This window comes from Tetrao urogallus (assembly GCF_951394365.1).
Source record: "Tetrao urogallus genome assembly, chromosome: 8".
Taxonomy (NCBI): domain Eukaryota; kingdom Metazoa; phylum Chordata; class Aves; order Galliformes; family Phasianidae; genus Tetrao; species Tetrao urogallus.
Genome location: NC_136821.1, coordinates 19,794,946 through 19,816,720, shown reverse-complemented (window position 1 = coordinate 19,816,720; position 21,775 = coordinate 19,794,946). Strand labels below are relative to the sequence as shown.

Genomic DNA, 21,775 nt, shown 5'->3' with positions numbered 1-21,775 from the left:
AATAACCTCTTGTAGCGTGTATAGGTTGCAGGGTCTGGAACTAAGAATGTTTTAATCTCTTCAGCAAAACAATGTCTCATAATGATGTACAGGACTATTGCTGCACTGATGAAGAATCATACATAATTCAGCACCTTTCACTTGGCACCACTGTGATATCCTCATTAGCAGTGGCTCACAGTGGCTGTCAGATGGTGTCCATGCGAATGCAGGCATTATATTGTCTTTGAGATGTGCAGCTGCTTCCATGACACTGCCAGTATATAAAAACATGACGCCAGTTTGTTTTATTTAGTGCTAAACCTTCCAGTTTGTAAAAACAAGGCTGACACAGAGCCTGACATGAGGCAGTGAAAATAATTAGCTCTCATTTTCTCAGCCTCCTATTTCCTTCTCCCCGCTGTGTTCTCTTTCCACTAAACCACCACATGTCAGTCGAAATGGGAGGCAATTAGTGGGCTCATTTCAGTCCCCACAACTGTGCTGAAAAGAAAGTATTTATGATGGCACAATGAACAGCTGAAAGATTAAATAACATTTGCCTTTTGAAAAGAAAATGACTTCTAGCTAAATGGGCAATTTTTGATTATTCTCAAACAAGCTTAGAGTAGTTGGTTTTTAAAATACAAGAAAGGAAAATGAGTCATTTTTAGGTGAAAGAATCAAATAAAACTTGACACAGTAATGCAAATAACTGATGTTTTATTGCAAAATATGTAAATGTGTTATACCCTTAACAATGGCTCATGTCTCAGGTCAGGGCAGGCTGTTGCCAGCCAGGCTCCAGCAAGGCAAGGTGGCTGCGCTGCCGGTTTCTTTCACTCGTGGGGGACGAGAAAAACACGGGTGGAGGGAAGGCCTTGTGAGAGAGACGGCCTTACAGCGCGAAGAAACAAAGCAAGAGGTGTGTTGGTGGTACCGGCTTGTCTCCCAGAAAGCCAGAGCCCTGATGCTCCTCCACGAGGCACAGGCTGTGGCAGACTGGGATCCAGCCTGGGCAGGCACGCGGCCTTGCACTTCTCCATTGGATGCAAGGAAAGCATGGGCCCTACGGCGAGCATTGTGCTGTGAGAGCACCTCCCGCCTAGTGCTGGGGAAACATGACAGAATGGAGCAGAGCAGCACAGGCATCGTGGCCCCGCTGACATGGGACTGCCTCTGTGCACGTCCTCCTGCAGAGCTGGGGCATGGCCCATGAAACCCTCTGGGAAAAACACATCTGCACTGAAGGTCTGGCACTGCCACCAACCTGCTGCCTTGGTGGACTGCACTGACAGCAATTACTCTTGCTGGTTATATTTAAATATGGCTGTGGAGTTAGTTTACATCTTAGGTATTGTTTTTTAGCCTTCACAATGTATTTCCTCCTATAACAACTACTTACTGGAGTCTGAACAAACCAAACCTATGAGAATACCACTCTGCTGCACACTTTAACTCAGCCTTTAGTATTGAGAGCATCATGCTTCAAGGTAATTAAAGAGAAAGCTTTGAATAAGGTTTTGAGGTAAAGCTAGATGACTCCACACTAGAAAGCCAAGCTACTTGCAAGTATCTTGGCAAAGGAATGGTAGGATAAAGATAGTGTAGTACAACTGAAAAACATATAAACTGGAATTTCTAATTTGTGACCTAGGCCACTGCTTTATTTGTGCCATGTTTGTAATGTGCTGAATACCTTAGTAAACTAAACATGCTATACCACATCTGTCTGAACCGGGAATTATTTTTAATACAGCAAAGAAAGGTTTTATCAGAGTCAACATATTGGGAGGCTGGAGAGGGAAAAGTAGTAGAAATGGTCTCAAGTCCTCATGAAACTGTAGCTCAGTTACAATGAGTGTTATAGCACTGTTTTGTCTGGTATTTCCACATTTTGCCAGCCAATGTTTCTTCACGTGAAGAGCTGGTCACAATTTCTCTATAAAGTAGCCTTAATATTATATTCAGTTTTGCACTATGCGTTTAAATAACAGCATTAAAATATAAGCCAGTCTGGTTATTTGAGGCTAGAAAATAGTTCACAGAGATAGCAGATGTTTTTGACAAGGCTCTGCTCCTTACCTTGTCAAATGGAGAGAGAGGGGGAAAAGACAGCAAAAAATGGTAAGCCACCCTCAAGGCTTTGTGTTTGGATGTAGGTCAGACTGTGCCACACTCGGTAAAAATGAAAACATTCAAAGGCATGGTGAAATCTGCCTTTCTGATGACCAAAACTAAGGAATGCATCAACAGGAGACAAAAAAGACTGTGAACCATCCTTCTTAAGGGGTTGGATGATTCATCCGTGTGGAGCCGACACAGCTCAGACACCTTCCCCTGATTGGGAAATTTTAATGAGCCACCTAGGATAAGAAAACCATCAGAAATTCCCTCCGCAGTTCTGCGAATCAGCTCAAGCCACAATTGCCAGGGTTTGTTTTTTACCCTCTTTGGTATCCTGGAGTTAATTGGTGTCCCCCCACTTTTTTTTTTAATTTGTGGAATAAAAATTCTTACAAAATGTCTAAAGCTATCACCTTTTAGCTCAGTGGGAATTGTGTACAGAAAGGTCATTAACAGGAAGTAAATGGAAGTAACCACATAACTTGAACTAAAAGAATTGGAAAAAAAACCTCTAAAAACCAGGTTAGCTTTGCAGCGCTCACTCCTGATGCTTTCGGAGAGCACAAAGGTCATTGAGCTTTCATCACCTCTAAAGATGCAGCTAAAAAGGGAAGGAAACTGTAACAAAATGACTGCGCCTATCAGCTGGTGGAAACCAACATAATCTCACTAGATGCGTTTAAATTAGATAACAAATCTGAGGATGGTAAGGTCGCATACTGGGAAGTCAACATTTCATTTAGTGTACAGACAAGACCGAACATCTAGTGTATAGATAAAGCTACCATCCTGAAGCATATTCTGCAGGTCCCTTGTTAAAAATCACTGTGACTGTGCCACATCAGTGCTTTAGCTGGGATGGGGGAGCACACTCCTGTTTCATGTGTCTCTATGCCAGGCTTTGGCAGAGCACCTCTGGGCACAGGGGCTGGTTTGCTTCCAAGTGCCAATACCCTTACCCCAGCAGATGTGCTACAACCACTGGTAGGAGTGCAGCCCAGGGGACCAGGGCAGAATCAGCTGAGGCTGAACCTCCAGCATTAGCAGTTCTATGGCACAGCCCCTTCCTGCTATGCTGCACCAGCTCCTGTAGAGCCTGACTTGTAGGTTTGATTTGAGCTTATTGCCTCTTTTCCCTCATGGCTGAAACAGGAGAGATGTCAGGTAGGTGTTAGGTAGGCAACCCGTTACTGGGGATTATATGGGCCAAGTTTCTTTCAGAAACTGAATTTTAGACTGATGTAGACCAGCTTTTTCACTATAAAGCTGGCAGAAGGCATGTTCTGAGTGCTTCTGTTGACCCAGTTTTACAGGAACAGGTGCCACTCTTACACAAAAATGGGACAGTAAAGGAAATTGAAATCCTTCGATTCTTGTTTTTCCAGTGCCTCCATTTCACAACAAATGTGGGTGATGGCAACAATAGTTGCATAGTTAAGGCAGCCTCTAGGGGAGCTAGAAGATTATATTCAGGGGTTTTCAAGGAAGCAAGCTAGCCAAATTTTTTGTGCTGTACGTATAAGAGCATGCTTTGCTGGTGTCATGTTTATGCACAACTCACTCAAACTACTTGCTCACAGCAGCTGTCCAGCTAAAATATCTACTTGTCCTCAAACTCAGCTGGCAAACTGAATTTCCTGTGGCTGCCCACCTCCCTGCGCTATGGCTCATAGACCATACAGGAAATACAAGTGAGACAAGAGGTATTGCATAGCCTTTTAGTTCCTTGTGGAGTTGCACATGGCAGGGAAAGATGTATGCCTACAGAAAAGCAGCTCTACAGCTCATAAGAGCATTCAAGAACACTGAGAAAGTCTAAGTAATTCACACAGCGATAAAGAAGATTTTCATAGGAAAAATGTGCTCAAGATAAAAGAAACAAACAAACAAAAAAGGAAATCGCCAGACAAAAAGTAAAATGCTTTTTTCAAATTGATGAAATGATTTCAGTACGAGTCCAAGTTCCTACTAAGTACAAACCTAAATGCTTTCTCTGCAAGCACCACTAAGTACTGAAATCAAGAGACTTCTGCAAACAATGTGCCCTGAAAGCAAAGCAGTCAGATAACACAAGATGAAAGTCAGCCACCCACAAGTTTGGGGTGGACACACAATGCAGATCTGCCAAATACAAAAAGAAACAAATCCTGCTGTCGCAACCCCTGACTTCAACTCAGAAATGCTTTGCACACCATTTTCACATAGATAATTAATTCTAAAACCCTTGAACTCAAAGTCCGTGGCAGGCTGGATAAAGAAAATGAAAGGCATGGGATAATCCTTGCTCTCAAGAACAGACAACGTGGTGGAAACGCTTTGCAGGAACATCTGGGGTCATCAACGCTCCCACTACACAGGGTGTGCCAAGAGGTACCTGAAGCAGTGCAGAGCCAAGGTTTGGTCAGGATGCGGCCCTCTGGCAGTCGTGTGACCACCCTGGCACAGCGGTCTCGCTGTCTGCAGTGGGCTGCACTTCCCCACTGCACTGTGAGGGAATACAGCCACACCGGGACCTGTCCTGTTCTCCCCAGCCATGCGTGCCACATGCTGTCCATCTCTTCGCAGCTGCAGGGCCAGACACCACCTTTCTGCTGAGGCACAACCAACTCATGTCCACAGATACCATGCACATGCTGCTGCCCAACTGTCTCTCACCATCAAACTCCTCTGTCTGAACAGGCTCTTCTGCATAAATGGCTTGTTACTGCACACTCATTGGGATAAAGGAACAAAGCGAAAGCCCAAATTACAGAAATGACAGTTAGAAAAACTGTTGGTAAGGAAACAAGAGCTTTCATTCAAAGCTTTCTGCATCACTGTGCTCTCCCATGCTCGCTCTCAGGCATGGCTGCTTATCACTGCTCAGCCCTACGTGCTACCTTGACATTAATTAGCTCTGCAGTTTCCAGAACAAGAGGGTTCATTTTTTTTTGCATCCAGAAGACACGGGACACTCTGGGTACCGACTAAAAAGATAGCCAAGCTGATACAACACGCCCAGATTACCTTTGGACCATTTCCCAGCTTTAAGTGATAGCCAAAAACGAGTTCAAGATTCACTACTTTCTCTATGTTTTCCCCAGCTTCACCCGCAGAGTCCTGAAAAAAAAAAAAAGGAAAAAATAAAAATAAAAAGGTGAGAGCTCGTAGCTACTTCAGCCCTCTAGGAGGCAGAAGCAAGGCCTTTTCTGGGAACAAGGATTTGCCTTTCCTATGTCATAAGCCTGCTGCTCACATTGTCACCTGCAGCAGAGTGCTGTGGTTCTGCTGGGAGATACTGGCTCCTGCTCCACAGTTTCATGACACTGCAGCAGCCACCAGCACTGCAATCACAGCACGGCAGTGGTGTTCAGGTTTTCATTTCCCTTTTGGGGTTTCCTCCAGATCCTTTATCATCTTTGTCACCTTCCACTGCACTCTTTCTAGGAGATGCCTGTCTTTTTTGAACTGGATCATAGAACTGGACACTATATTCCAGATGTGGCCTCACGAGGACAAAGGGAAGGATCTCTTCCCTCAACCTGCTGGCCATGCTTGTTTTAATACATCCCAGGATACCATTAGCCTTCTTGGCCACAAGGGCACACTGCTGGCTCACAGCCAACCTGTTGTTCACCAGGACACCCAGATCCTTTTCTGCAGAGCTCCTCTACAGCAGGACAGCCTCAAGCTGTACTGATGCATGCAGTTATTCCTTTACACTCTACACTTGTTTTTGTTGAACTTCATCAGTTTCCTTTTTGCTCAACTCTTCGGTCTGTCCGGGTCCCACTGAGTGGCAGAACAGCCTTCTGTCATGTCAGCCACTCCTCCCAGCTTTGTATAATCAGCAAACTTGCCTAGGGTGGACTCTATCCCATCATGCAGGTCATTGATGAAGATGTTGAACAAGACTGGACCCAGCACTGGTTTCATGACAACATCTGAGATCCTCTTTGAAAACAACATCTATTATCATACCACTTGTTCTCATGCAACCCATTGCTGCTGGTGACCTTCCACATTTGTCAAAAGCAGTGGCAGAGCTGCTGTGTAAGCAGCTGCCTCGCCCTCCTGCCAATGGCAGAAAGTTGAGACGTGAAAGCAGTGAAGTATTTATACCAACATGAGAAGCACTTCTTCTATAAACAATGAGACTTGCCTTAATTAATGGTGGAAAATGAAACAGATTTAGGTAGTCATGGGTTAACTTCTCAATAGCAGTCTATAAAAAAAAAACAAACAACAAAATCCAATGAGCGTTATTCAGCATCAAATATCACAAATACCAGCATGAAAAGCAGAGCAGTTCAGCATGTGCTGTGCTTTTCATTGCAGCTACATCAGGGCATGTGACTGCAGTTTAAAATACAGCTCAGCTCTGGAAACTGTCTCAGTAGATCGACCACATTTCACATTCAGAATCTGAGCTGCTTAATCAGAAAAAAATAAATGCTTGGGGGTTGTTTTTATTTATGCTCAATCAACCCAGGAAGCCAAAGTCTTTCATTTTGGGCATTATTGACTTTATTAAGTTTCAATAATTTTCCCTGTAGGAAATGTAAATTAAAGATATCAGCAATGGTATGTGCTATGGAAAAATGGCTGATGAGCAAAGAGGAATAAATCTGTGACTTACAGAGATGAAGCTAAATTTGCAGGACTAGCAATTACGATAAAAGTATCTCTTTACTAGTAAATTGTGGTATAAAGTCACTGAGACCCAACAGAATCCCAGATGCTGCTTTTAGAGAGATCATTTTCCAAAGCTGATAGCCAGGAAAATGTAACTATCTCCTGTGGATACATTATTAATACCATTATTGCTGTTGTGATCACATTTTCCAGACCATAATTGTCTGAATTCATAACAAACATTATATATTCAAAAGACCAGGAAACAAAGCATTACAAGCAAAGCAACCTGGCCATCAATCAGCTTAAAAGTAGTCTAAGTGGGGAAGTTTAGAGATTTCAGTTCAAAAAATTTCTCCATACCTGATCCTCTCTTAGCTAAAGAAAAATCTTATGGGACAGCACTCTGAAGATATCCAAAGCTTTTTGCTGGATAAATGGCTCTGCCCTATTACACAAATCTCCAGCAGCATTGTCAGTCCCGCCCTCAACAAAATTCATAGATGAGGAAGAGAATGAAGATCGTGGCACATTTCACACCTCACAGAACGTTCAGGGTTCTTTGGGTTTCAGAGCCATATGAACCTGTAACTCTGATTCTTTTTGTACCAAACAAGCTCTCTATTTTGCTTTGTAACTTACAAGTAAAAAATACTTAATGCTACTATAAAACTGTAAAATCTCTCTCAATACCTACACTATAATCTACTCCGATGTTCAACATATACTATTAGATACCTTTAGGTGGATGATGTGTCCTCTGGAAATGATTCCCATGTCCTTTAAATCTTCTTCTTCTAGAAGAAGTAATCGCTTTCCAGTGATATGATGTTCTTTAAACAAGCTAGCATATGCATTCATTTCACCAGAAGCATCGCCTTAAGGTAAGAGAGGTTATTCAGAAATCCATAAGGCTTTTCGATGAGGGAAGAAAAAGACAGATAAACGTATTTGTATTCATTAATATGAACATGAAGGTACATATGAACAGCTTTTACCTTTTCTAGTAAGTTGTTGCATCCAGAAAAACTGCAAAAAAAAAAAAAAAAAAAGAATCAATCTTGGAAGTTCGTGTTAGCAAAATTTTATATTACTTCGAGCTCACAAATCACTCTTTTAGAAAATTAATGTTAAGAATATTTATAAGCTTTCATTAAAGGATTCAGGATTCTCCAATGTTATTTATCTTTTTCAGACTGCCTTCTACTTTGCAGCTCCATTCCTTAGCTTATCATTATGAAGAACAACCAAAATGACTGAGGCAAACAGTATAGCAACCTGCCACACGATAAATGGGATTTAGTTAAGCCCTTAGAAGCATCAAGAGCTATCCTGGCTTTTGCACTGTCTTTACACGGAGTCCTTCAATAAGCCTTAGCTAAACAATCCCATGCTGCACCATACAGAAGAGTGCTAAATGGGACATGAGAACCACTGTGACACAGTGACATGCTAAAGATGAATAATTGGTTTTACTGGTTTAGCATTTTAATTAGCTTTTAAATAAAAGCGCAAAAAGAAGGCTCAATGCCTTTTTTTTTACTACGAGATAGCCCACACCCCTTAATATACCCTTAACTTTCAGTTAATTTCCATTCCAATAGCATACAGCAAGATAAAACCTTCAAACCCATTTTAAACTCTCCAGGAAAAGCCTTGCTCAGACAGGTCTTCCTGTAGCACTTCCACATTTCCTAAATGATTGCTGAGGAATGCAGTTCTGGCTGCTGAAAACTCACAGCACAGATTATTTTTCCGGACATTGAAGAATGTATCTGTTTAATCAGGGTCACATAAATTCTTAACTTATGTATGGTCATTTTAAAAGCCTTTCTGGGACACAAGTTCCACTAAGCAAATAGCAGTAAAAGCTCACCTAGATATTCTGATCCAGGTCATATTCCCTCCATACCCACCGCAATTGGCAGAGAGCTCCAGCAGCACAGCACTGGCCAAGTTAACACAAGATACTCACCACATCTTCTTCAGTCCATGCACAAATATCAAAGGAGGGCAGCAACTGTGTGAGAGATACGAATTGAAAAAAAAAAAAACATCTGACTGTTGCTCTCCCCTCCACCCAAAACTCACTCCGGTGGCTTTTATTTGGTTCTTTTCCTCCAGTGAAGGGGAGGACTTTAACCCGCGACTCCCATATGGGGCACCAGAGCGTACTTCCCAGACCAACAGAACAACCCTTCGGATTCAAACTGATTGCGGGCTTACTCCAGCTATCTCCCTTCTTGTTTGATACTACAAAAAGGCTTTTGCTTTTGTTATGGATTCGATACCATTTCTGCAGGAAAAACAATGCTGTGATTATGACACCATCCAAAATGATGAGGAATATTTTCTGCAGAAGGAAGTAAAACTGCCACTAGACAGCAGAGAAAACAGGATTTGGAGTCAGGCTGCTGTGGCCAGTCTTCCTGTTGGGACAATTCTCCTCTGGTTTCTGCCAACGCTCCATAACAGGCTCTGTGAGCACAGCACTTCCCAGCCCCCTCTGGCATTGCAGCCGACATGTGGCATGCTTTGTCGTAGCTCTTGAAACCACAAAGGACAGATGTGAAATTCTGGGATGATTTGTAAAAGCTGACACAGTAGAAGACCTCATTGCAATACTGATTGCTGTTTTACTCACACAAGCATATGCTACCCAGGCTTCACCTTATTTGCATTCTTATCCAGAAAAAGAATTAATATTAATTTGTATGTACACATTTGGACAGTCAGAATCTCCTGAAGGCTCCATGCCATGATGCGCTTGTAAGCTTGATGTATGTAACAGTGACCTAAGAGAGTGACAGCTCAGTTACCCACTGGCCTCCAGGCCCTTCTTACCTCCAGTAAGTGAGCTTTGCTGGCCTGCGAGCACCCTAGTCTCCAGGCACAGGCCAGGTCTTCACCCTGTCTGTGCCCAGCTGAGCCCACAGCAGAGCTGTCCCTTCTGGCCCAACCTGAGCACATCCCCGGATCTCCAGTACCAAGACCAGGCTCTAGTATAATTCACCCAAAACTTCCAGCTGTGCCCATCACAACATTCACGTGAAGCTCCCACTGGAGGATTTGTGATTGCCCAACGTTCCTTGACACGTCCTCCATAACTTTGGGAGGCTTTTGACATCCGCTCCCTGCTTTGAGCTTGAGGACTCTTCAGACCCTCTTCCTCCTACCATCACCATTACAGTCTGCTGTGCACAAATCATCCGTGAGATCTGAAAGATCTGAAAGACCTCTGCAAGAAGGACCTGGTGGGCCTTTACACCTATCCTCCTGCCCACTGCAACCCCAAAACGGACAGTGCCAAAGGCATCATAGTGAAATGTCAGATGGGAAAATGTGCTTGCTAAAAAAAAAGACTCGAATTTCTTACTGAAAACATGGCATTGTAAAGACAATCTTCTAAATCTACTTACTGCTAGTCAGTCTTATCTTGTGCTAAAAGATACCTGCTGCCTGGGCAGCAGCACTGAGGCAACAACTGAGCCCAAGGAAGGGCAAATGGCCACCACAAAGACCCTTGCGAAGGCAGTGAGTCGTGCCTTTTGAGGGTACTTATTGTCAGAAGGGCTGGTGCTGTGTGAGGAACTTGTAGAATAATTGGTATGGTTAAACCACTCACTGCAGAAGTCCAGTACTGCATTTTTGATTGCATAATAGATGTTTTCAGGCTTTCCCACATTCAAATATAACCAGAGACAGAGTATATCCCATATTCTTTCAAAACTTAAAAAAAAATGGAAAGAAAAGATGGGCAGAGTAAAGTAGAAATGTTACACAGTGAGTAACATAAAAATGACTTGAACCACCAGACAGTAAGGAACTCTTCAAACATCAGCATTTTACACAGGGACACAGATGCATAAAATTTACTGTCAAAATGTTTATTGCAAAATAGAGTTTGGAACAAAGAGAAGCAAAGGAAAAAGTTCACATCAATAGAAAGTTCATGACACCAATTGAGGAAATTGAATACATTGCATGGTTTCTTTTTGGTTGTATGCTATGTTTTTACACTGGAAAATCAAATCCACAGTGTGAATAAAACAAGACATCATATGTCAAGTGCAATAAAGAGAGTAACTGACGCTGCAAGGTTTTACCACACAGAAGTGTAACATTGCATGTTCCACACAAATTATATATTCAGTTTACAGCACAAGAGTTTTGGCACAGGCACTGTGCTCACCATTTTCTCAGAAGGGAGAATGATTATTTTGAAAATATCTTCTATCCAAATTTCATCCGTTCACACCTGAAGTGTAAGTGGCATCAATTTCTATAATTCAGTACAAAACTTTTTCAGTAGTGCAAAAGCAAGAAATGCAGTGGACTATATCTGACTTTCAAAGGCATATGGATAGTTAGCACACAATACAAAATGTTTAAAGAAGGTTGTTGGTTCTACATTTTCAAAGTTAAATCTTCACACATCAGAAATCTCTGTGCAGATTTTACAGTGTATACACCAAGTCGAAGTCTGGGGAAAAGGAGAAAGGATTCTCCTCCAGATTCCTACTAGTGCATTTTAAGGGCTGTGAAAATTACTAAATGAACTTATCTTTTTACCTGAACATAGGACTGTAGTCAAAACCTCTGTCAAGTTAGAGGTCCTATTGAAAACCTGTAAAAGCTGCCTGATTACAGAAAAAGAAACTACAGTATTAAAGACACGGTGACTCTGCTGCATACTGAATAGCAGTATGCACACTATAGATTTACTACTACTGCTGAGAGCAAAATGACTTGTTATTTCAACAAATATTTAATTCTTAATAACTGTTTCAACATCTAGAAGGAGAGGGAATCAACATCTAACAGAATTGCTCAAACAATAAAGACAAGTCAAACAAGACTGTGAGACAAAGAGCTACTCCAGACTTCACCTCCCCAAAGCCTCCATAGCTAGATGGGACAAACTCCAGGCCAGGCCTCCAGCCAGCTGGGGATGCACCACCTACACCCCATACACGCAAGGAATTAGTGGTCACAAAACTGGTCAAATCAAGTCACAAAAAAAGACCAGATTAAGAGTTTTACGCCATTAATTCCTCCCCTGTTTTTTCTCCCAACGCTGAAGGAAAAGAAACAGAGTTGGGAGTTAGGACATCCTGTCTTGGTCCCAGCTCACTCTGTATCTTTAAGCGAGCCAACAGACAATCCTCACCATTCTTCTCTTGAGCCACCCTAGTAAATTTTGGCAGAACAACAGCCTGGTGAAAATGAGAAGCTGAGGCCCAGTTCTTGCATTTCCCCTCTGTCAAGTACAGCAAAACCATTCTGCTGCAGATACCTGCAGAACTTTATGAAAGGCAGAGAAATCTGGGACCCCAAAAGGACCGATGGAGATGAGTGTGCTTAGAGGTGCACGAAGAATGGGAAGGCTTTGGGTGATTTTGCTCACAGCCCAGAGTAGCCAGAGAAATACTTCTGGGGTTTGATAAATGCTTTCCTAAGATGGCACAGCAAGTGGCTGTGGACTTCTGTGCTGCTGACACAGGCAGAAAGCAGGCCAGACTACATGGCAGAGTAAAATCAGGTCTGGAAGATGAAAATATTATGATCTCCTCCAAACAACACACCTGCCACCAGAGATGCTTCCAAAATCTTTATCTAGCTAGGAGATTGTCAGAGGCAGAAACAACAAGCTGATTCTCACATGCAATTTTTGGCTTGTAAACTGCAGACATCTGTTATGAAAGCCATCACAGAAAGTAAAAATTCAATCAGTATCGTTTCTTTCTTATAAGCATAGCCAATATCCTAAGTATAATACTGTGATGATAGAACTGCACCAACAGAGCCTATCATATGTTATCTGTCATATCTTAACTTTCTTTACAATTCAGAGATATTTGCTACTTTAAGCATGAAGCAAGTTGTTTTAAGAGAGTCTAAATTTTTTCTTAATACAGCTAAACTTGCTTTGAGAAGCAAAGTGTGTACAAGGTAAAGAATAAAATCTTTTTTTCTTTCTATTTTTTTTCCCCATAAAAGAACTGGAACTAAATAAATAGCCAAAACTCCTAGGGGCATGTTACCAAATTCTGATAATATTCTGCTGAAATAAGACACACACATGGGTGGTAAGTATAAAAATTTGAAAAGAGACCCAAATTTGGGTATTTTTTAACTAAGAATTCCTGTAGTGTACTACTCAAGGACTATTTTAAATTCTGTAAACACTAAGGAGTGAATGTAAAAAATTCAATTAAAACTTACACAAATATAAATATGTATAAAGTGCTCTGAGAGTGTCAGATCCTAAAAAAAGTGCAAAACATTAGTGCTAGGGACAAGTAATTTCTGAACGCTAATCAAACTGAATGAAATTTTGTTTTCAGTTAAAGCTGTACAACACTGCATATGTGGTACAATAATCTACGCGCAACAACACACATCTTAAGTGTACATATTAGGTCAAATTTTCCTGTGTGCAATGTGGAAGTTAAAAAAAAATAATATAACTGCTCTGGGTGTTAGCAGACATAAACTTATAGAAAGAGTGCAAATCTGCACTGGAAATAGCCTATTTGTTCTTATTTCCAGTTTATTCTTTCAGCATCTCTTCTCTCTAAAGTCAGATTGCTTTGATGGACCTAAAATGCCATCCCTACCTGTGTCTAAAGAGCATGTTGCCTCCAGGATATAGAGTAAGCTTATCACATCATGTATATTACAATTCAGACATGAAAAAGCCTCCTGATGCTTGAGGGTTAACTTCAAGCCAATGAACCTGCAACTGTTAGGAAGAAGGGGAATGAGGAATGATATCCTACTTGAAAGGAAGCATTCTGGAGGGCCAAGACTGGTGAAAACTGAGTGGAGCACGCCAGCTCCGGCTGAAGCACTCACTGCCTCGCAGGCTACCAGACCAGCGCTGGCGTTTCAGAATAAAACAATTCTGTCTCACAACGCAAAGAAGTTCCCCACTCATCACTCTGGGAAAACTCCTTCAAAGAACTTTCTCTTTTGTTGTCTGAACATGCAATGATTTCAGGCCTGCTGTTATCTAATGTATCCATTTTTCTCTAAGCAATCTACAAAAATACTCATATAATACATAGGTTAGAGCTGTGTAACAGACAAGCCTATAATTAAAGAAGCTGCTCAAAACCAGAAGTTTTCATAAAAGAAACCCCTCCAGTAACAGAGAATGGAATTTTGACTGTATTCCTTATGGAATTTCCCACTGTAGCTGAACAAGACAGTAACATATCCCTTTTAAAATGCTGTCCTTCTTCCTTGGGCAAATATTTTACATCAGCTTCCTTTCTAACCTGCATTTGTGTTTGTGCCGGTTTCCCTCCCTCCTCCTGCATTACTGCTAAAGGGGTCATCAGGAGAAAAATACTCACTGCTCTCAACACAAGTGCCTGGCAGGCAATTATTGCAGCAGATTGTTACATGCCGAGTTTTATGGAAAGTCATAACAGTAGTGGCAATGCTTTAGAGGTGATTTAGCTGCAAAAAAACCCCACATACTCAGGGACTGTAAATATTCCTCATATTGCTGCCACCACTGAGAATTTCACATAAGCCACGGAAGTAGGGTCCAAGCTGAAATGTCACCATGACTTTTCCTTGTCCTTTTGTAAGGATAGCACACGTGCCTTAAGAGAAGCAACAGAATCAAAATTTGCTAACACCCATTTTTACTCTCAGGTACCCGAGTAAGTACATCAAAGTTAATGAGGCTTCCTGGATTTACATCAACATAACTGAAAATTAGCTTCTAGATCACAATATCTGATAATGGATGCAGAAGTCTGATTGCGATTCGCTTTGCTAGAGTGAATTATATACACATGCACACACACGCAAGGGGAAAAGCATTTATACAAACCATCTACTAATAGGGATTATCTGGATTCTGCTGCTACTTGGTTTTTAAACTGTGTATTTAGCTTACCCTTTTATTTCTCTCAGCTAAGCTTCTCTTTTCCTAGAAACATATTTGTGACTTCCCACAACCTCACCTTGAAAAAGCTTTAAAATAGAAACACAGCAAACCCCTTCACTGCAACAGTGAGAAAGATTGGATTGCGGAGAACAGCAAATCTGAAAGCACAAGTATATTCATATGATTGACAATTAAAGGGGTAAAGATAGTGACAAACAACAACAACAAAAAAAAAACCAGAAAAATTTGCAGTACATTAATTGCATTAAAGGCATTGAAGTTTCCCCCAGTGTTTTCAGTTCTTAAGTTTATCAAGCCATAGTTTCTGTAATCAGGCATCAAGAATTACAGACATAATCATATTTCTTAATAGTAATCTCAATTACTTTGGAAGTTTAGTACTAAATTTCATCAAAATAGAAATAAGTCAACGCAGTCTAAACAAGAACAGTGTCTTCCTACACACAAACATGCTCGGCCTGGAAAGTGTCTCACTTTTTTTCTTTTACAGGATTTGAACAGACCAAACTGACAGGATTCTTGTTCTCAAACTTTATTGTTTTGCTTTGCTAAAACCGATTTCAGATTTAATTCTGTAACTGATTTCATTCGCTGCTATCATCTGTGTCATCAAAATCATCATCATCATCATCGTCATCTGACCAGTCGAATTCACTGAAACCCAAAGCCATGTTGATTTTCTTTCCTTTTCTCATAGAGGTGGTTTTAGAAGAATTCTTTTTGGCTTGCATGTTTATCTGCATTCCAGAACGCAGGACAGATCCTGCTTGGTTCAGAGAGAAGACATCCCCAAAGCCCGTCATCATCAAGGCCTTCAGACTTTGGTTCATGCCAGCTACCTCCCCGTTACTTGTTGCTGTGATCTGACATGACATCTCTGCACTCTTTGACTCCTCTGTTTTAGATTCAAAGTAAGACTCCTCAGACATTCTTGCAGCAAGAGGTAAGAGAAACTATTTGAAGAAGGAAAGGACAGAGCAAAAGTGAAAGTTAGAACCAATTTAAAAATCAAGGAAAAAGACACCACCAGATTAGTTGGCAATAAACAGAAAGCATAATGATTAGTGAATCTGAACATGGAGTTCAAGAATTCATTACAACTGCTTAATTCTGTGCTCACTGTTCTCAAAAGGAAGCGCAAAATCACAGAATTACATGGCAAGAATCACAGGTAGCAGAGCTTTCATGATCAAAGGAGGTTCAGGCTCTTCAATCCTTCATTTTGTACAGCATAAAACAGATTGTAATGCTTTCTAACCAGGTCAACTGACTCCTGGGTCACAACATAAGTCTGAGTTAGTTGCTTAACTGAACCTTTCAGGATTGAAGAATCAATCATATTAAGAATAGAGAACCCAAACAAGTTCCTGAAGTTTGGTGCAGAAGAAGCAGCCCTCAAAAATATTAGAAATAACAGTAGCAGTATTATCTGTGCAAAGACTCTTTTTGAGCATATACTCAAAAGAAGAAAGGGTCATCCTGCTATGGCCACAGTCAGAAACAGGCCTCTCACCAATTCAAAGGAGACAGGAACCACCTTGAGCTTGACAGCACATTGCTTCTGGAAACTGTTCCAGAGAGAAGCAGGCATGGGATGAGGGGGCTGCTTGGTCAGATTCTTCAGCTTGGTTGGCTTTCTTTTTTTTTTTTTTTTTTTTTTTTTTTTAATCTTTTCAGTGGTATAAAATTCTAGATATCTCTCATTTGGTTGCACATGATATTAAATCTCTACTGATTTAATCTTCATCTACAGAAAATTGTGTTTTCTTTTGTCAGTCTGCAATTACAGAGTTTTACAAATTGAAACCATTCCCAGCTAAATAACAATGCCTCTTCAGAGTGCCACAGCAAGTAACTTCAGTGAAACACCTGCCTATTTTTCACAGGGAGCAAATCCTCAGGTGTATGGACCTAAATTAAGCTACCAACTAAAGCAAGAGCAAAGGAGCTACATGTGAACAACTGAAATGGTCTTTCTTTTCAAAGTTGCCCCAAAAATGACCTGCCCCAAAGTCATTTTTTCTACATCTTTCTTTTAAGCTAATCAGAAAACTGACTGAAGTGTTGACAACAGTTGATCGCAGCAGGTTATGAGAGGATTATGCTGGTGCCATGGCCATACAGGAGGCTTCATGGCCAGGCTGCTCAAAGTGTGCCCATTTCTTTTCAAAACCACTTTCATTAACTAACTGTCTATGATTTAAAAAGGAGAATATCTGTCTTTTGTTTCTTTCAGGTTTTTCCTACTTACATTGGCTTTCCATTTGCATTGTGGTGACAAAAGTCAGTGGTTGTTGTTTAAGAAATGAAAGTAAAATTAACAAGGGAGCTCTTAACACTCTCTTGTGTCCTACGGCTGTCTACATGATCCCCAGCTAAGCCTACATACACCTGGCTGTACAGGAAAAGATGATCACCAGAACACCACTTAAATCAAGAACACCAATAGCTCCTAGAAAAGGAGAAAATAAATAGCTCCTACTGATATAGAGGAAAAACAAGAAATAACCACAGAAACAAGATGCTCAGCACACTGATTGAGTGCCAGGTAGTTCTTTAATCCGCTATCAGCGTTTTAATTGCTTAAGAACCATGGAAATGCATCCCCTGAAACATGGGAAGAACTCCTTCATAATCAACAAAGCAGAAGAACTCTCCTCTGAAACATATTTCTGTGTCACTATGCAATGTTTGTCAAGAGGTTAAGGTGCTAGTAGGCCACAGCTATGGTACATTTTGTGGGTTATAAAAACCTAACTTCCTCCACATTTTACCACGTCTTGTTATTTTGAAAGCTTAGGAGTTCTTTGTGACAAGACCCATATTTGTTGTCACATTACATGTGGTGACCATCATCAAGGCCTTTTATAGATCGCTGGGATCCTCTGTCTCCATACAAGTCACTGTTCTTAAATGATGACCTGCAGGTGCATGACACCACAGGTGAATCTTCAGATTTCATGTCTTGCTTGCTGTCCTCCTCTATACGAAATTCGGTTTAGCTACATGGACCTCCCTTGTTGAGCCAGGTTGTCTTTCAAAAGAGAGCTGTGGACATATTTTATTCCTGCAAAAAGCTCCGTATTCCCTTGTGCAAGACACTCTGCACAAGGGAAATTTGCTGGGATAAGACCTGGAGGTGTCTGTTACATGAGTCACAGCAGAAACAGTCAAAATGAGAGCAGGGAGAAACACTACTGTCACAGAAGTGTTTGTAAGGTTTGGCCTTATCTTTCTCTCGTGCTGATTTACAATGCTGACGTGTACAAAGACATGCTTTATTCTTTGGAATAGGCACAGTCTTCTACTACTCAGAGCTACCTACCATGTGGGATTCCAGGATGAAGCTTCTACCAACTCTGTGGCAGAGTCAGCTTCCCTGTTTCCCTTTCACTTGGTTTGAGTTTCTCCTCCCGCACACCACTTTAAAAGTGTCTGCTGGCCTCCTGTCTTTGCTGCAGAGCAAAATGAAGAAGTGACTGCAGAGTGCACAGCAGGGACAACAGTACCATCTGAGACAGAACAGGGCCTAGAGCTGGCTAAAAACCAAGCACAAGCCTAGTGGGCACTCTAAGCTGTGTTATTAGCTCCAGGTTGCATGTCTTCACAACTGTTCTGACAGCCAAGGTAGCTTAAAATCAAGCAGTGCACCTCTCTGCTGCAATCATATGGTTTGGCATTGCTAAGCAGACGTACCCTGAACTGAGGGACGAAGGGAGACACCTGACTCCAAGGATTACAACTTGCAGAGAGAATGCCCGGGGATGTTTTCCAAATGATATATAGCTATGAATTTAAGAAAGAGTTGAAATTCTACATGGCACTGGTTACAAATACATTCGCTATGAAGAAACCGATCCTGCTAGAACAAGTCAATTTTTGTCAATATGTAATTTTTTTTTTTTTCTTTTTCTTTTTTAAAGCTGTTCCATGCAACAGTTCACTAGAGATCTATGGAAAAAGAAATATATCTATTTTTCTGTTAGAAGAAATTGCACTTAAATGCAATAGAAGAGTTGCGTTAATATTATGCAGAAAAGATAGTTCATGCTCTGCACAACAGGCCATTGCACAATGCTTCACACTTTCAGCAATACCAGATACAAGTAGAAAATAGAAGTCATAAGCAGGTACAGCATAAAAACCCTACGGCCTTGCCTGCAAAAAAATTTGCTCATTAAAGCTGTGTCTCATGCTGTGAGCAAGACAGACGACAGTCCACAGCTCAGTTACTAGAAGTTTGCAAGCATTAAAGCAGACACAGGGATATCTAAGAACACACAGTTTATCTGCACATATGAAAACATTCATTCTTCATTGTTTCTTTACATGGTCACAGCTGGAACATGAATGCAACTTCATTCAAACAGTAGGAATAAGCTCTGCCTTAAACACAAGTTGTATGTAAATGGCTCTGATCAGAATCAGTGATATAAGTGAGATACAATTGTGCGTAAGTACATAAGATGCTATTGCAAACTCAATTTCATACTTCTTTTGGCTAGTACTTTAAAAACAAGCGGGTTAATAACAGTATTTTTCTTAGCAACAATTCTGTCATAGTATGCTTTTATTCAGGCACTAACCCTGTAGTCTTCCTTCTGCCAATCAGTCACTGAGGATATCATACTTCATTAAGAAATTCAAGATGATACAAAGGATTTTTTTGGTTCAGTTTATTACTAAGAATGTGGAGGTCCCACCAGCCAGCATGAGCACATGCACTCTAACTATGCACAAAGTCCCAAATTAACAGCTCTAATTTTGACCTTCTTCCATGGCATGGAAATTTGCTTCTTCTCATATTAAAAGAATATTAAAAAAAAAATACATAGGCATCTCAAGCTTTCTTCTGCAACAAACAATCTTACTTTTAAGACCAAATGCTGTGTCCATTTAAAGTCAACAACTTTCTAGTTGAAAATGACTTTACTGAATGCAACCAAATTTTAATGCTGAGAACTGAAATTAAATCAATGGGAAACTACTCAAAAGCCCAGGGCACAAAATGAACTATAAGCAATATCTGATATCCAATGTATTACATTAATTTTTTTTTTAAAATAATATAGTTATTTGCAGTGATATTACAAAATAGACCCAACACAACACAAAGAAAACTGGAGCACTAGTCCCTTGGTGTATCCCTAGATTTGCATAGGCAAAGCTTGAAATGCTTTCTGAAGTAAAATGAAAGGATGAATTATTGTCTACTTACAGGAGTATTGGACTGCTCAGTTAACTTCTGCTCCCACATCTTCAGACGCCGCTCCCGTTCCTTTAGTTCCTGCTCTTTAAAGCTCAGATCACGCTCCAGTTTCTTTAGTCTTTCTAAGGTTGCCTCAATTTCACATCTGCACGGAGACAATTTGTTACGTCTTGTCTTTTCTTGACAGATATAAATTGTTCATAATTCCCACTTGAATGTTAATTAAATGTGAAAGGCTAAAAAGTACAATACTAACTCAAGCAGTTCATTTAATTACCAAATGCAAAGCCTTTCAAAGCTTTAAGAACAACTGGCAATATTTATACTTCAGAATAACCATAATACCTCCAACTGAAGAAAAACAGAATTTTAAAAAGAGTAGGAATGCCATGTTATAATAAAATTCTAAAAACGAAAATGCCATTTTTCCAGGAAATATATTATCCATAAAGCACTGTACTAAGTAAAGATAATGGGACAATCATTAGCAATACAATGTGACTAGTCTGGAGAAGCCCATTTGCTTAGTTTTATAAAATGGCCATAAATTTTACTTGATTCAAGATTCCAGTATTTTCACTGCTAACCCTCCTGTTTCTCTAGGTCAAGATAAGAGCATGTAAATATGAGCAAGAACATAAAGCATATGATCCAGCCCTCCAAATGGTCACCAGCTTCTCAAGTTAGGAATAGTTAATTAAAGGATTTGGTTTACATTTTTTTTCTGCTTTTTACCACACAAGCAAAGGTGAGACAAACAAGAAAGACAGGAAGCAAAGGCTGTATTCAAAGGAACTTAGATATGGTCTCTGTTGGGTTACATTGCATGTACTTCATCCCTTAAACAAGTGGTTTCCTTTGACATGATTTCTAATAGTATCTTTTAAGTGTGTTCGTGAACTGGTCTGCTTCTGGAAAAGAATTTAACAAGCACTGCAAAGGCATGGGTGTGTATTAGAACACAGAGAAAAGTAATTTCATCAGTAAATGCAGCTACATTTTTTTGCTTGTAAGATAACCAAAGGAAAAAAATTCCATCAGATGCTTCATTTGTATTGAAGTTATTTAGCAAACAGTTACTTCAGTTACTTCTCATTCACATTGTAAGAACAGTCCATCACAGTGTTCTGTTTTGCTTATAAAAAAAGAGAGCAAGCTTCTAATGAGACCGATCCTGAAGAGAGCTCTTAAGATAGCTAGGAAGAATTGGCAATGCCAAACACTTCCGCTCAAACTTTCACAATATTTTCTTCTGTTAACATACTGCAGAAAATCTGTTCCTTCTGATATTTACAATAAGAAAATAGAAGGTCTACCACAACGGTAGCTGTCATTTCTGTTTGGTAAAAAGTAAAGTGCTTTTTTTTCCTCTGTCTTAATACAGACTGATTTAGCTATTCTCCTCTATCACACTAAAGGAGTTCAGGCTCTTAATGTGGGAAAGTACATACCAAAAGAGCCTACTTAAGTAAATGAGAGAATTTAAATATCCTAAATTCTGTACATGCTCTACTATATTAAGAAATCTCTGACAGAGAGCAGTGTTCACAGAAGTCCAATGAAAAGACACAGAGTGTGAAACTACTGCAAACTCTACCACCACGCTTAATTCCACTGCAAAAATCAGCCACCTGGGGCAAGGGCATTTATCCCACTTAAACCATGCTGAGTGAGCTGCTCAGTGCGGTGGTCAGAACAAACGTCCCTCACAATTATTATGCTTCAGATTTCAAGAAAAATTCTCTCTCTTTTTTAGGCATGTAAAGGTCAGGGCTCATCTCTGTGATGGATGGAAAGTCATCATATATCCTAATAAACAGCAAATTCAACATTTGTTTTAAAACTCCTAGAAAATACTGAAAGCAATGCTTCAGACAGATCTTCTGATACATACATTAGGCAGAATTCCTGACTAAATC

At 40.4% G+C, this 21,775-nt stretch overlaps 1 protein-coding gene across 1 annotated transcript in view; it reads right to left on the bottom strand.

Annotated features, from left to right (window-relative positions):
- The window catches only part of MAP3K20 (mitogen-activated protein kinase kinase kinase 20), a gene marked incomplete at both ends in the record, with an annotated part of 81,104 nt that overhangs the window by 10,930 nt on the left and 48,399 nt on the right, over positions 1–21,775 (bottom strand). Inside the window, 6 exons of the mRNA XM_079538952.1 lie at positions 5,113–5,205; positions 6,248–6,310; positions 7,459–7,598; positions 7,719–7,749; positions 8,696–8,740; positions 19,866–20,001. Coding sequence (XP_079395078.1) covers positions 5,113–5,205; positions 6,248–6,310; positions 7,459–7,598; positions 7,719–7,749; positions 8,696–8,740; positions 19,866–20,001 — 508 coding nt within the window. The remainder of the gene's footprint in view (positions 1–5,112; positions 5,206–6,247; positions 6,311–7,458; positions 7,599–7,718; positions 7,750–8,695; positions 8,741–19,865; positions 20,002–21,775) is intronic.